This window comes from Equus caballus, chromosome 1 (assembly GCF_041296265.1).
Source record: "Equus caballus isolate H_3958 breed thoroughbred chromosome 1, TB-T2T, whole genome shotgun sequence".
NCBI classification, from domain to species: Eukaryota; Metazoa; Chordata; class Mammalia; order Perissodactyla; family Equidae; genus Equus; species Equus caballus.
The window spans coordinates 137,615,798-137,630,026 of NC_091684.1; the positions used below are offsets into that span (position 1 = coordinate 137,615,798).

At 50.9% G+C, this 14,229-nt stretch overlaps 1 protein-coding gene across 2 annotated transcripts in view; it reads left to right on the forward strand.

Annotated features, from left to right (window-relative positions):
- ITGA11 (integrin subunit alpha 11) overlaps nt 1-9,786 on the forward strand; it is a 118,284-nt gene extending 108,498 nt beyond the window's left edge. Inside the window, exons 25-30 of one of the 2 annotated variants that reach the window (XM_005602972.4) lie at nt 399-512; nt 704-790; nt 2,170-2,280; nt 2,388-2,483; nt 5,852-5,965; nt 8,654-9,786. In XM_005602972.4, the coding sequence (XP_005603029.2) occupies nt 399-512; nt 704-790; nt 2,170-2,280; nt 2,388-2,483; nt 5,852-5,965; nt 8,654-8,701 (570 nt within the window). In that variant the 3' untranslated portion in view covers nt 8,702-9,786. Of the gene's footprint in view, nt 1-398; nt 513-703; nt 791-2,169; nt 2,281-2,387; nt 2,484-5,851; nt 5,966-6,634 lie in introns of both variants that reach the window. The other variant, XM_001495868.7, reaches the window with a different exon arrangement.
- The last annotated feature ends 4,443 nt before the right edge of the window (nt 9,787-14,229 follow it).

Genomic DNA, 14,229 nt, shown 5'->3' on the forward strand with positions numbered 1-14,229 from the left:
TGATCCTCTCATAATAAATTAATTGGTGCCATCTCCATCCCCGGCCTCTGCCCAGGGTGGCCACCAGCACCAGGCTACAAAGTTCCCACAGCCAAGAGAGGCTGGAAACGGAAGTGACCCTTGCTCTCCGGCCTCACGCCACCGCTGACTTGTCCTCAGCCTGCGGGAGCCCGCCCGCTTCAGCGCCATCGCGCACGTCCATCTGCGCAGCCCCCAGGCCGGGCTTTGGCAGAGCTGTAGAGCTTCTACAGAGAAAACGCCAGGGGGCTTGAAGGGGCCTGTTTCCCAGGCCCAGCTGCGGGGATCGCGGCCCCCGGGGGCTGGCTGGTCCCTGTGGGCCTCGTCCTCCACCCCCAGCTGCTGCTGTGTGCCCTGACGCCTCCCCTCTCCGGGCACAGATCCAGAACTTGGGCTTGTTCCCCATCCACGGGGTGATGATGAAGATCACCGTTCCCATCGCCACCAGGGGCGGCAACCGCCTGCTGATGCTGGGGGACTTCCTCACTGACCAGGTACCGAGGCCTTGGGTGCTGGCTTAGGGGAGGGGACCAGAAAGAGTGTCCCCAAGTCCTCAGACCTCAGTGCCTTCTCCCAGGACCAGGGCCAGCTGGGCCTCCTCTGGGAAGAGGTGAAAAGAACATCCCTAGGGTGCTGAGTCTGCCAACGCTGGTTGTGAGGCTGGTCGTGTGTGTCCCTCATGTAGGTGAACACGTCCTGTAACATCCAGGGGAACAGCACAGAGTACCGGCGAGCCCCGACAGAGGAAGACTTGAGTCGTGCCCCACAGCTGGTGAGTGGCCCGCACGCCAAGAGCCGTGGGGGAGGGGGAAGAGGAGTGCCGGCTGAGCCCCGGGGCCCTTTCTCTCCTTATCCAATAGCTTGTCACTAAGAGCTCGCTGAGCACCTGCGTGTGCCCAGCCTCAAACCAAGAGGAAGCAGAATGAGGAAAAGATACTTCTTGCCTTTAGTGAGCTCACCAGCTCGGAGGTGACACAAGAGTGAGTGCTGAAGAAGCCAGAGAACAAGCTGGGATCCGTGTCAAAAGAGTGACAGCAGGAGCAGACAACCTGGGGCATAAAAGGACAGGGACAGTGGACTTGCCCTTGAGCCTAAAAGGGCCACAGGATAAGCAGAGGGAAGGGGAAGGAGCTGGACGGCGCAGCACCATGGGAGCCCCGAACACACAGGGCTTGTCCTGGAGACACTGACCACGTCCCCAAGACACCTGCCCGTCTCCGGGTTTATGTTCTCCGAGTGACCCTGTCCCCAGATACCAACTTCTGAGCATGCTTCCACGATCCCTTACCCAGACGAAACTTTTAGCTGTTTTAGTCTTATTTCCCCAAACCAGGGCCTCGCACCAAGCATGCTTTGAGTGCAGTGCACTCTACTGAGGACTCGGGTGGGGAAGAGGTGGCTGCAAGAGAGGGACACAAATAACTGTCACCTAATACATTCTAATTCTTTGCCTGCTGCTTTGTTTGGGGTTTCTATTAAGATGGTATCATGTGAAATAATAATAGCTTTAGCTTTACCATTCAGTCCTTATAAGTTGTTTTTCTCCTCTCACTGCTCCGGCTAGGACCCCCACGTAATGGGAAATAGAAGTGATGACAGTCTGGTCTTGATGATTTGAAAGGAACTGTTTTTAATTTTTCATTCTTAAATATGATACTTGCCAAAAGTTTTTTATAAACACCCTTTATTCAGATTCAGGAAGTTCCCTGGGAGTTTTTAATCATAAACAGAAGTTGAATTCCCTAAAATGCTTTTTCTGCATCTGTTGCAATAATCATAACTTTTTCCTATAATCTGTTTGTGTGGTGATGACATTTATAGGTTCCCTAATGTTGAACCAGAGTTCTGTTCCTGGAATATACCCAATTATGCACAACTTCAAATGGAGCCTCAGAAATGCCATCCTTACTTTGTCCTCCCGCCATCCCCTGGCAGCCCCAACCCCTGTACCCCACAGCCCCTCCCCTCCTCGTCCCCTGTCCTCTGCCCCTGCTCCCCTAGGAGCAAACCCCACTTGGCCAAGCAGTGCCCCGAGCCCTCTCTCTGGCGGCCCAGGGCTCTGCTCACACTCTCAGGTCATGGCTAGGCTAGCTGCCTCCCCTGCTCCCCCAGAGCCCGGCTGCTCAGCCCCAGACCCACCTTCTCTTTCAGAATCACAGCAACTCTGACGTAGTCTCCATCAACTGCGACGTGAGGCTGGCCCCCAACCAGGAAATCAATTTCCGTCTGCTGGGGAACCTGTGGTTGAGGTCCCTAAAGGCAGTAAGTAAAGCACCTGGGCGAGGCTGGAAGGAAGAAGTGGGAGGAGGGGGTGCCGGGAGCCTCCCACCTGGGGAGGGCCAGCTTCGATGAGGCCTCTGCTTCTACAGCTCAAGTACAGGCTGACGAGGATTGCAGTCAATGCCGGCTTGCAGAGGCAGTTCCACAGTCCTTTCATCTTCCGCGAGGAGGACCCTAGTCGCCAGGTGAGCCCCGGGGCCCTGCAGACGTGGGCTGGGCCAGGCCGGCTCAGGAAGGGGTTGCCCTTGCCCGGAGTTCCCTGCACCCTCTGCCCGTGTCTGCTCCTGCAGCGGAGCAATGGGCAGAGCTGCCAGAGGTAGGGCAGCAGCAGAGCGGGACAAATCAAGACACATAGGCCATAAGGGGCAAAAGCAGGGAGAAAGCTGGAAGAAGGTATTCGCCCCCGGCCTCGGGACACCCGGCTCTGCACCACAGCAGCCCAGTGGAGGCAGAGAAAGGCGGGGAGCCTGTGTATTTTGCACTAGAGGAAACTGAAACTGAAGCCCAGGCCAGCTTGCCTCAGGGTGGCCCGTGGGCAGCTGGCAGCCTAGAAGGACCATCCCATCCCCTCCTTCCCATCCATTCGCACCTCAAATCTAATTATATGCACGTGACGTGTGCTCTAGAAGTCTGGCGTGAACTGAATCTGTGAAGACCAATGGTATGAGATGTCTTAGTCCTGGGACTCTTTCTGAACTGGGTAAAACCAGACTGTTGCAGGCCAGACAGGATTGAATCAGGGTCCAGGAGAGGGGTGAGGCTCTGTGGACTGCTCTCCTGGGAAAAGAGAACTTGAGTCTTGAAGAAAAGCCCAGTCCTCTTTCCACAGGCAGAGGGGCATGGGACACTGCTGCCCTCCACTGGCCACATCCCTGAACCGCAGCGGGGCTCCAGGGGGTTTTCCGGTGTCAGAGGCGGGGTTAAGCCCCAGCCCCACCCAGGAGGCGCTGGAGAGCAAAATAGGCATGGTCAGGAAGCCAGACCTTAATAAAACACACCAATGCCCATCACCAGCAGGGTCGGGGTATGCAGGCAGAGGGGTAGCAGGTACGGAGCCCAGAAGCAGCACTGGGGGACCCACCTAAGGAGCAGTTTTATTTGCTCATTCATTCAGCCTTTGTCAAGTGCTCCTCCTATGACTCAGGCCCCCCAGGGGTACAGAGATGAATCAGGCAGACCAGGGGACGAGGACAATAAAGCATGGGTGCAATCTGGGGGTGAGCACAGGGGTTGGTCAGAGTGAGGGATGTCAGTCCACCTGAACTGAATATTAAGAGAGATGCTGGAATTTTCCAGGCAACCAAGGGAGAAGAGGTGTGGTACAGGCACCCCCCCCCAACACAAATTACCCCTCTCTCCACACTAGGTTGTGTGTTTTAAGTGAATTTTCTTTCTCCTCCCACTCCCACCTCTCCCCAAACAGTCCCTCTTAGGCTCTCTGGATGCCTCACTTCTCTTTCAGAATCCAGCTACCCAAAGGTAGGCCCTGCCAGCTTGGCTCTGCACTCGGTGCCAGAGTGGGAAGGCCAAGCAAGGTCCCAGCCTTCAGGGAGGAAAGAGAACATATAAGGGACCTGCCACTTTTTGAGCCCTAATTTTGTGCCGGGCACTGTAACAGACCCTGCATGGGCTATCTTGCTGCCTGCTCACAGTACTGTGAGGGATGTGGAAACTGAGGCTGTGTGAGAGAAGGCAGAAGGGGCAGAGTGACTTGCCTCAAGTTGAGCAGTGAGTCGGTGGCCAAGCCAGGGCTCTACCCTGCTGTTGCAGGGGCTCATTCAGTCATTCAGCATGCAGACTGAGCTCCTCCTCTGTCCCAGGACTGCTCCAGGCCCTGAGGACAGAGCAGTGGACACGACAGATAGAGCCCCTGCTCTCCTAGAGCTGACATTCTAGGCAGGATGACAGCAATGAACATAAAAATACACAATGTCAAGAGTTGATAAGTTCTGCCCAGAAAAACACAGGTGCATAAGGATGGCGACTGCTCTTTTATACCGGGAGATCGGAAAAGCCTCCCCAGTAAAGCCATGCTCAGATGGAGAGCATGCGGACTATTGTTTTTCTAATGTAACAAGACCCTGCTTAATGAAATCAAAGTTGGTGGTACAGGCGAGGGCTGTGGGGGCTCAAAGGAAGGGGGTGCTAGGGCTGCAGTGGGGGGCGGGGTGCTGGTGAGCAGTGATCGCACCTCTCGCCTGACTAGGGACTCACTCTGTCCCCCTCGAAGCCTCTCATCCGTCCCAGGGGGACAGCAGAGCAGGAGGGCTGGCCCCATTTTACAGTTGGGGAAACTGAGTTCCATACAGGGGTGTCGCATGGGGTCTGTGGGAAAGCCTTGCAGGCAGAGGGAAGAGCAATGCCAAGGGCGTGGATTTGGTGTGTTGGAGGCCAGGTGGCTGGAGCGCTGGACTAGGCAGCAAGGGAGAGAGCAGGAGATGAGGTCAGCGTGGTCCACAGGGCCAGAGCGTAGGGCCTTGCAGGCCGGGGCAAGGACTCTCTTCTTCACACCGAGTGAGATGTGAAGACATGGGGGCTCTGAACAGACTGCTGGGGGCGAGGCAGAAGCAGGGAGCAGTTAGGCGACTATCGCAATCTCCAGACGGTGCTGGAGTGCGCGTGGGTGTGCAAGTAAGTCAGTGACAAATACAAGGTTTCTGACCCGAACAACAGCAAGAAAGGACGATGCTGCCCTTTGCTTTGATGGGAGAGACACTGAAGGAACAGGTCTGATGGTGAGTAGTGGGATCAAGAGTTTGTTCCGGTACCTGGTAAAGACGGCAGGCGGGCCAAGCAGAAGGTCGGATACGAGTCTGGAGTTCAGTGGAGAGTTCAGGCAGAAGGAAGATACACGGAGTGGTCAGCACGTGGGTGGTTAAAGCCCTAGACAGCGTGGGTTCACCCAGGGCTGCAAGGGGCTTTCACGGCCCCGGAGGCTTTTCCCTCAGGGCCCCTTCCTCCATCAAAAAATTTTAATTATTATTTTATGACTATGTTCATATAAAGACAAATAGGATCCAGACAAGATTATATTTGTTTTTTTCTTCTAATTTTAAAAGAAATTAGGACATTTTCATGGGCCCCTAAAAGCGCTATGGGCCCTGGGTGCTGTGCCCACTGTGCCTACTGGGTCGGCGGCCCTGAGCTCACCAGGGAGTGACTGCAGATAACGAAGAGGTCCAAGGACGGAACCAGGGGACACACCAACGGTTAGAAGTTTGGGAGATGGTGAGGAGGCAGCAAAGACAAGAAAGAGCCCACGTGGTAGGAGGAGGATCCAGGGAGAGCAGACCAGAGCGGCCTGAGGCCAAAGGCAGACAGTGTCTCAAAGAGGAGGTGGGACCCTCTGGGTCACTTAACTCCGGTGTCCACTGTGCCGAACCTGGAGCTCTGAGACCCCTGTGGGCTGGCTGCCACCCATCCCTGCAGCATCTCCCAGAGGGAGGGCAGGCAGCTCTCCCATTAAGTTCTAGCTCTATCCTGCCCTCCAGCCCTGCCCCCCCCCCCCCAGAACAGCAGTGCTGTTGACCTCGCCCCACCTCTCCCCCTGCAGATCACGTTTGAGATCTCCAAGCAAGAAGACTCGCAGATCCCCATCTGGATCATTGTCGGCAGCACACTGGGGGGCCTCCTGCTGCTGGCCCTGCTGGTCCTGGCGCTATGGAAGGTGAGGGCACCCTGGGATGGGGGTGGGGGGGACATCCTGGATTGTTGCCCAAGCCTGGGGCTCCAGCCTCTAGACTCTATGGCCAGTCCCCACATTCTCCTCCCCATGGGAGAGGGTACCCACCCAGCCTCTTCCCCAGAACCTGCCTGCTGCCCTCACCACGGCAGGCAGATTGGCTAGGGCCACCAGAGGGCACTCAACCTATGGCTCCAACCCTCTTGTGAGTCCCTTTGAGAACCTGAGGAAAGCTAGGGTTCCTCTTATCAGAAAAAAAGTACAGACAACCACAAAATTTCTCCAGCAAAGTCAGTCTGTTAACAAACCCCCTAGAGCCCTTCTCTGTCTCAGCCTCCTCCTGTTACAGATACAGTGAGGGAGGCCCAGAGAGGAATGTTGACTGGGGCAGGGTCACACAGCATGACTTCCTGTCTCCTGCCCCGGGGCTCCATCCACCCCATTCCAGGGTCCCCTCACCAACTCAAATGGCCACTGTGAGGCCCACAGGGTAGTTGGGAGATGGGGTGGGCGGTTCTCAGCAGGAGCTGGGGTATTCCGGGGAGCCTTCGGCAGGAAAGAGCCTGAGGAGGCTTAGTGGAGGACGAGCAGGGAGGGAGACAGGCCTTGTCCACCCCACCCACCCCTGAGGCTTCTGCCTTTGCCTCCCCACAGCTCGGCTTTTTTAAAAGTGCCAAGCGTAGGAGGGAGCCCAGCCTGGACTCCACCCCCAAAGTGCTGGAGTGAGGCTCCTGAGGAGGCTGCGAGTCGATGGGGGCCAAGACACCCATCCAGGTGGTGTACAGGCCCAGGCCGGTGGCCCCACCGAGCTGGGGCGGAGAGGACGCCAGCTCGCTTTGCACTTGACCTCATCTCCTGAGAGAGGAACCTGCTCCCTCTGGAACTCACGCCAGTTTTAAGAGGGACTGCCCTACCGGAGACCAAGACACCTCCAATACAGATCCCTAGGGACTTAAAGGGACGCCCCCTTCCCTCCCCAAGGCACAACCCACAGCCTCCCCCAGGCTCTATGGGGACATTAGCTGCCCCACCACTAAGGTGCTAGGAATTCCTAATCATTCCCATCCACAGAAGAAATCTAGAGAGGAGACTGCAAACTGCAAACCCACTCTGCACACTCCAGGCCTCTAGATCCAAAAGGACCCAACGGGACAGCAGATCGAATTCTGTACTGTCCTTCCACCCCCTCACTGCCAATGGCTCCCGAGTCATGCCCTCCTTCCCCAGAACAGAAGATAGGTCCCCGGAGCTTCCCATGAATGAGCCCAAGCCCAACGGCTTAGTGGTGACAGCTGCTGGCCAGGGATGAAGAGAGACTCTGGGACCTGGGACCTGGAGACTATGACTGACGAGCAACGGGGACCCAGGATACGGGGCACCCTCCCGGAGATGGAAGCCGATGGACTCTCCACCCCCTTGCGTTCCCACGGACGGGCACTCACACTCCCCAGGCCCTGCCCCTCCCCTCGGCTGCCGCCCCTCCGGCACTTCTGTTCTTAGGTACCTCGCGGAGGCCTGTGGATGACGCAATCCCTGGGGCTGCGCATTCCCTCCTCATCTTCCCGCTCAGCCGGCCTGCCCAACGCGCTGGCCTGGCTGCAGGCGGGGCAGCAGGGGTAGGGGTGGGGAGCCTTCCCTCCCTGCGTCCCCCACCTCCCTACACACACACAGCCTCCGCCCACCCGCGCACAGAAGGGCTCCGCCGGCACTGCTGAGGGGTCCTCTCTGGAACGCACTGAATAAAGCCGGTGCAGGAACCCCCAAGCCTGTGCAACCTAGGTGGCAAACATCTGATCCCCTGGCCTATGGGACAAGTGGTACCACAATGACGGAGGCCCGAGGACAAGAGGCACACCTGGTGCCCAGCCGAGTAATTTATGCCTTAACCTTGTTTTGAGGTAGAAATGAAAGGGGAACACATCAAAGGCATCTGTCCCCCTGTTACATAGAACGACCTTTACTGTCGTAAATATTTTTAAGAAGTTTTTTTTAAATACAGTGTTTAAAAACAACCAAGGCGCCGACATCCCAATCTGTGGGGACAGCATTCCTAACGAGCACTCTTTCCCTAAAGGAGAGGAGGTGGGTGTCAGGCTCTCTGTGTCCTTCCTAGCATCTCTAAAGGGTGGGAAGGGGCTTGTCCACCATCTTCTCCCTACAACATCCCCTCCAAGTGGCCGCCTGGCCTTGGATGGATGTCCCCAGTGAGGCAGCACTCCCTCCCTCCCAACGCCACTCATTCCCTCTTTGGCCAGTTTGGATGGTTGAAACCCACATGTCACTGTAGCTTCTACCCCTTAGTTCCAGGTCCTTCCTCTCAGGCCTCCCAGACTTCTCCAGGCGAGCATTTCAGTGCTGATCTTCCCACAGCCTGACTGCAAGTTTCTTCACTTTGACACACAGGCTGCTCTCAAACTAGATTGTCTCCACTCTATTCTTGTGCCACTGGAATCCCAGGAAGCCAGAAGCAGAACCTTAGAAATTATTTGATCTTGTTGCCCTATAGATGAGGACACTCAGAATCAGAGAAGTTAAGAGATAGCCCTAGGTTCCACAGCAAAATCAAGACTAATCCCAGGACTGCTCTCTCTCAAGCCAGACCTTCCTTCTAGCCCAGGCTCAGAAGAGCTTAGTGAAAGAGCAGAAGAATTGATACAAAGTAACTCTTTACAGGAATATTTTTGCTCAAATGGTGAAACCAAATCAGAAGGAAACGTGTGAAAATCCTACTTCGAGCCACTGCCTTCATGAACGGAGTAAGCCGGCTGATGGAGAACCACGGAGCCCACACTCAAAAGTGCGCCGTTTGGCTTCACACCGAGTCCTCTGTCGAACGCCATCAACCCTGAGAGAATGCCTCTATGTGAGATCTTACTTTTAGAGATTGGCATTCACATTTTTTAAAACTGACATGTGCAACCACACTGCAGGCCAAACAAAATGTGTCTGCAGGTCAGATGCAGCGCAGAGGTCGCCAAATTGCACCTCTGGACTCGGAGGCAGCCTTTACCCCGGCACTCCACAGCCCCTCCGTGCCCTCCCCCAGCCCTGTACCAAGAACAACTAACTGGTCAAAAGGTGGGGGAGATGGGAGTCTTGTATCCTCGAGGCCTTCAGCCCTTGCATTGTGTCTCTCTTTCTCTTACCAATCCTCTCTTTCTGAATTTATTTGCTCTGGGGTGTAACTGTCCGAGACTGGCCTTAAGAGTGCCTGGTGGGGCAAGCAGAGAAGATGCATTCTATAGAGGGTAAAGCCTCATGCTAGAGCAATGTTTGCCAGGCCTGGCTGCACACTAGAATCACCTGGGAGCTTTAAAAGACACCTATGCAAGGGCCCCACCTCAGGGATTCAGATTTAATTGGTTGGAAGGGGGCTAGGACATCCTTTTTGTTTCGGAGTTCCCCTGGTGACTGTAATGTGACAGGTGAGGTCAACAGGGAGGTGAATGGATATAGGCCAGAAAACCAACAAGGGGTGAACATGCATAGGGAGCTTCTGTGAGGAGTAATGGAAGTGTGCTGTTGTTCAAGTTCACTCAGCTCCGGCCTGGAGTCTGGAAGACTCTGTCCTTCCAGCGAGTATCCAGAGTAAGATTTGCTGCAGGAGATCTCACCCAGCTTCACCCTCCAAGGGGGCCCTTGGAGGAGTTGGGCACCTTGCTGTTGTCTAGGAAGGGAGATGAGCAGCAGTCTCTGAAACAGTTTTGTCATTTAATGGCAAGCGGCCCAAAATGCAACCTCAAATCAACATTAAAACTCACATTGTGGTTTACAGATGGATGTCATTAAAAATGTTCTCTCTGAGAGTTAAGAACAATTATTTATGATGGAGCTAAGGACTGAACTCAAGAATGTTAATATGAAGTGTAATCAACTTAAAAATGGTTCGGTTTTTTAAAAGCATTATTGGCCCATCCTAGACACTGCTCTAAATGTGCTGCTTTGACTTCCAGTTGGTCCCATGATGCTTAAGCAAGTCTGCAGCCAACAGGTGCACAAGGTCTGACTCTTGTAACCAAATTACCAACAGAAGGTGGTTTTAGAATTTGGTCCATGGATTGTCAATGTTTCTTAAGTTCTAGGCTCACTGTCTAGTAGAGGAGAAAGATCTCCAACGACGAGTTGTGAAATGAGATGTGCAAGATGTCCTGTGTGGATTCCAACACGGTGAGACCCCATATGGGATGGGGCCAGGCCCTCAGAGAAGATACCAAAGCCAAAGGGCAGACATGGGGTAGATTCGAGAGACCTCAGGCCCTTGTGTACAGGATTCTGCGGGAAGTGGACATCAATTATGGTGTCCCTCAGTTCCAGACAGCTGAGAGCTGGAAAGGAGAAATCCATGCAAGAGTGCCACTTCTTTCTGGCTTTACGTGGTGTGGGCATGCAAGCTTGGAAGCTGAATTCTGCCTCTTAAAGGACATTAGCTATCCAGAGATGAGCTTCTCCAAGTGGGGTCCCAGAGCTGGTTCCATCAGAACCATAGACTAAGTTCCATCCCAGGCCTCACAGATCTGACTTCTATGAGGTAATTCTAATCACATTAAACTAATAGAACCAGCAAGCTAGAGTTATAATCTTCTGTTATTCTCTAAACTTCAAAGTCAGGTTCTTAAACAGTGCAGCCTTTCTGAGCTGTCCTTGGGCCTATCTTGGTGGCAGCAGTCATCAGCAAAAACCCCCAAAGGGTGTTCTTCCAGTGCAAACAGTGGGGTTTCTGGGGTTTCCTCTTGTTCTGGAAGATGGTATTTCTTAACAAGACACGTATCAGGTGGAAGGGGCAAAGTGCTAACATGAGCACAACAGAGGCGGGGACAACTGCCCGGGGAAATGTGGCAGAGCTTCTGGGAGAACTCACCTTTCCTAGAGGGCTTTAAAAGACAAGTTGCTACCTCCATCAGTATTCAAGAGCTGTTAGTGTCAGAACTCTCCCAAGATAAGACTCTAGACTTGAGTCAGTCTCCCTGGCTTCAAGCCCCAAGAGCCAAGCAGCCTGTAATACAGACAGCTGGCTTAATCATTACCCTTTTCTGGCACAATGACTCACTACAACCACGCCTCGCCCCACGCAAGAAGTGGCCAGGTCTCTCTACCAGCAGATGTGCCCTGCGTGACTTGACTTCATACAGCCATTAGTAGTTCATGCTTCCATTTTCATTCAACACCACACTGGCCTTTGTTTTTACCTTCAACTGAAGGTAGTGCCAACACTTTATTCCACACTACTTCTTATGATTAACAATAAATCCCCCAAATTACCCTGATATTAGTATTAACATCAACCAGGCTCCTCTCAAAGGGCAGTCAAGCTTAATCGATCACATTAAAATCTTCAGAGTGCTTTTGTGTCACTGTTTATTCTATTAACTTTGACACCACACTAAAGTAGGACAGCATGTTCCAAAACAGAAACTGAAACAGGAACAGAAGAACTTTGCTGGTTTACCGTGAAAAGAGGGTTACAGGCCTGGTACCTGGGCTCGGAAACTCTTCAATAAGATACACGTTAAAGGTACCTAGCAAATTCAGAAGCTCAAAGTAGCATCTGAGCAGAAAAATCTTCTTTTAAAAAAGGAGGGGGCACACTCCCTCATGGACTGATCCTCTCTAACCAGTCTTGCATGTTCTTTGTTCTTTCTCCCTGGTTCTACATGAAAAAAATGACAAGTAGCCACTCAAATGATGTTTTCTGAAATGTTTTCAGAAGGTGGCCCAAGCCAGAGTCAAAAAGTAACATAAACTTTTGTTTGGGGAATAAAAATAAAAATGAGGAAAAATAGAAAATCAGATTTCAAATAGGGACATCTAGCTGGATGAAAGGCTTATCAAAAGCAGGGACCATCTTTCTTATTTTTGTATGCATATCCCTGGTATAGTGCCTGACACACAATAAGTGCTCAATAAATGCTAATTTCTAAGAGTTTGTTTCCATCGGTTGAGGCAGGAGCAAACCTGAGTTCTGCTCTTGGAATGGACTGAGCACACCAAATTTACAAAGCACAGGCAAATTAGAAAATACAATTTTGTCTAAGCTTGCCAACAAGCTAAGATTTTCTGAACCACCTGAAATTTGATCTCATACCAAAATTTTCTAGATCACGTATCTGATGAAATATATTACTGCCAGTATTTTCCTTAGTCTGGTCATCTGTTACTTTTTTTTTTTTTCGGAGGAAGATTAGCCCTGAGCTAACATCTGCTGCCAATCCTCCTCTTTTTGCTGAGGAAGGCTGGCCCTGAGCTAACATCCATGCCCATCTTCCTCTACTTCATATGTGGGACGCCTACCACAGCATGGCTTGCCAAGCGGTGCCATATCTGAACTGGCGAACCCCAGGCCGCCGAAGCGGAACGTGCGCACTTAACCGCTGCGCCACCGGGCCTACCCCATCTGTTACTTTAATACAGCAGACATTACTTGAAACACAGGGGGGAAAAAAATGAGTTCGAATTTGAATGATTTCTGCAGTCCAGCTGGTCATTGCTGTCAGGCACAGATCAGGCAGAGATGCTAAGATGAGCTTCTCTGGTACCGGCATGAGAGTCTACCCCGGGCTCTGACACTTAGTCCTCGTGTGACCTTGGATGGACAAGTCACTTCTTTCTAGGCCTGGATCCTCAACTATAAAGTGAGAGAGTTGCACTAAATGATTTTTCACATCTCTATAAAGGCACTGGAGTGGCTCCCTAAATCTAAATTTGAAAATAAACATGTGCCAAGGATGTGCTCCAACACCACTATATTTATACTCTTCTGGTAATGTTAACCAATGTGATTGGGTAAAAGAAAGAAATATGAAGTATGAATACCGGATATGAGAGGGCAAAATTATCATTACTTGTAAATGATGATTAGTGTATCTGGGACATCCAAAAGAAAGAACTGAAAAATTATTTTTTTAAAAAAAGCAAATCCATTAAAATGCCTATGTGAAAGCATTAACATTTAGAAGTATAGAGGCGGGCCCCGTGGCCGAGTGGTTAAGTTTGCGCGCTCCGCTGCAGGCGGCCCGGTGTTTCATTGGTTCAAATCCTGGGCGCAGACATGGCACTGCTCATCAAACCACGCTGAGGCGGCGTCCCACATGCCACAACTAGAAGGACCCACAACAAAGAATATACAACTATGTACCGGGGGGCTTTGGAGAGAAAAAGGAAAAAAATAAAATCTTTTTTAAAAAAACAAAAAAAAAAACATTTAGAAGTATATATAATGGAAGCAAAGCTACTATCTACAATATAAACAAACAAAAAACCAAATGATAATAAAAGAAAGATATTTGAAAGAACTTCATTTAAAAAAACTTTAAAAAAAATCTCTGGACAGAGACATAAGACTTCACTAAATGAGAATATCTTCCTTTTGGATAAAAAGGCTCCGACTTCAGAGATGCCAAGTCTCCCCAAATTAATCTATTAATTCAATGCTACAGAAAATAATCTTTCGATAAGATAAAATGACACCAAAGTTCATCTGGAAAAATAAACATACAATAATGAAAACAATGATCTACGGCCCAAAAAACACAGATGAAAATATTCGCCCCACAACTACTTAACATTTACCAGGCACTTCATTATGTGTCAGGCACTATCTTAAACATTTTAATTCTCTTATTTACTCATCACAGTCCAAATTAGATAATACTATTGTCTCAATTTATAGAAACTGAGGCTTGGATAGAAAATTTGCCTAGTCACAGAGCTAATAAGTGATAGAGCCAAGGTCACAGAACTAATAAGCGATAGAGCCTAGACAATATTCCCCAGAGCTCCACAATGCCAGATCAACAGAACAGAACAGAGAACCCAGAAAAAGATGCAATTACATTATGGGAATCTAGTTTATTATTCAAAATCATTAGAAAATAATTAAGGGAGTCCTTGGCTAGCTGGATTCTTACATCAAAATAACTTCCAGGAAGATAAAAGATTTAAATCGAAGAAGAGGAGGAGGAGAAAAAAAGGAAGAGGAAGGAAAAGAGAAGTGGGAGAGAAAAGCCACAAAAGCACGAGGAGAAAACATGGGTAAAAAAGATTTATGATCTCGGAATGGAGACAGCTTTACAAGAAAGAAACAAAACTCAGCAGATACAAAAAGTACGATATTTAAAGACAAAAAACAAACTACAAACTGACATAAGACAGAGAAAATTTGCTTAAACTCTCAAAGCATTTCTAACAAGTAGTAAGCAAAAGACCACAGCCCGAAAGCAAACAAAAGAAATTCTAAAGGTCAGCAAATAGAT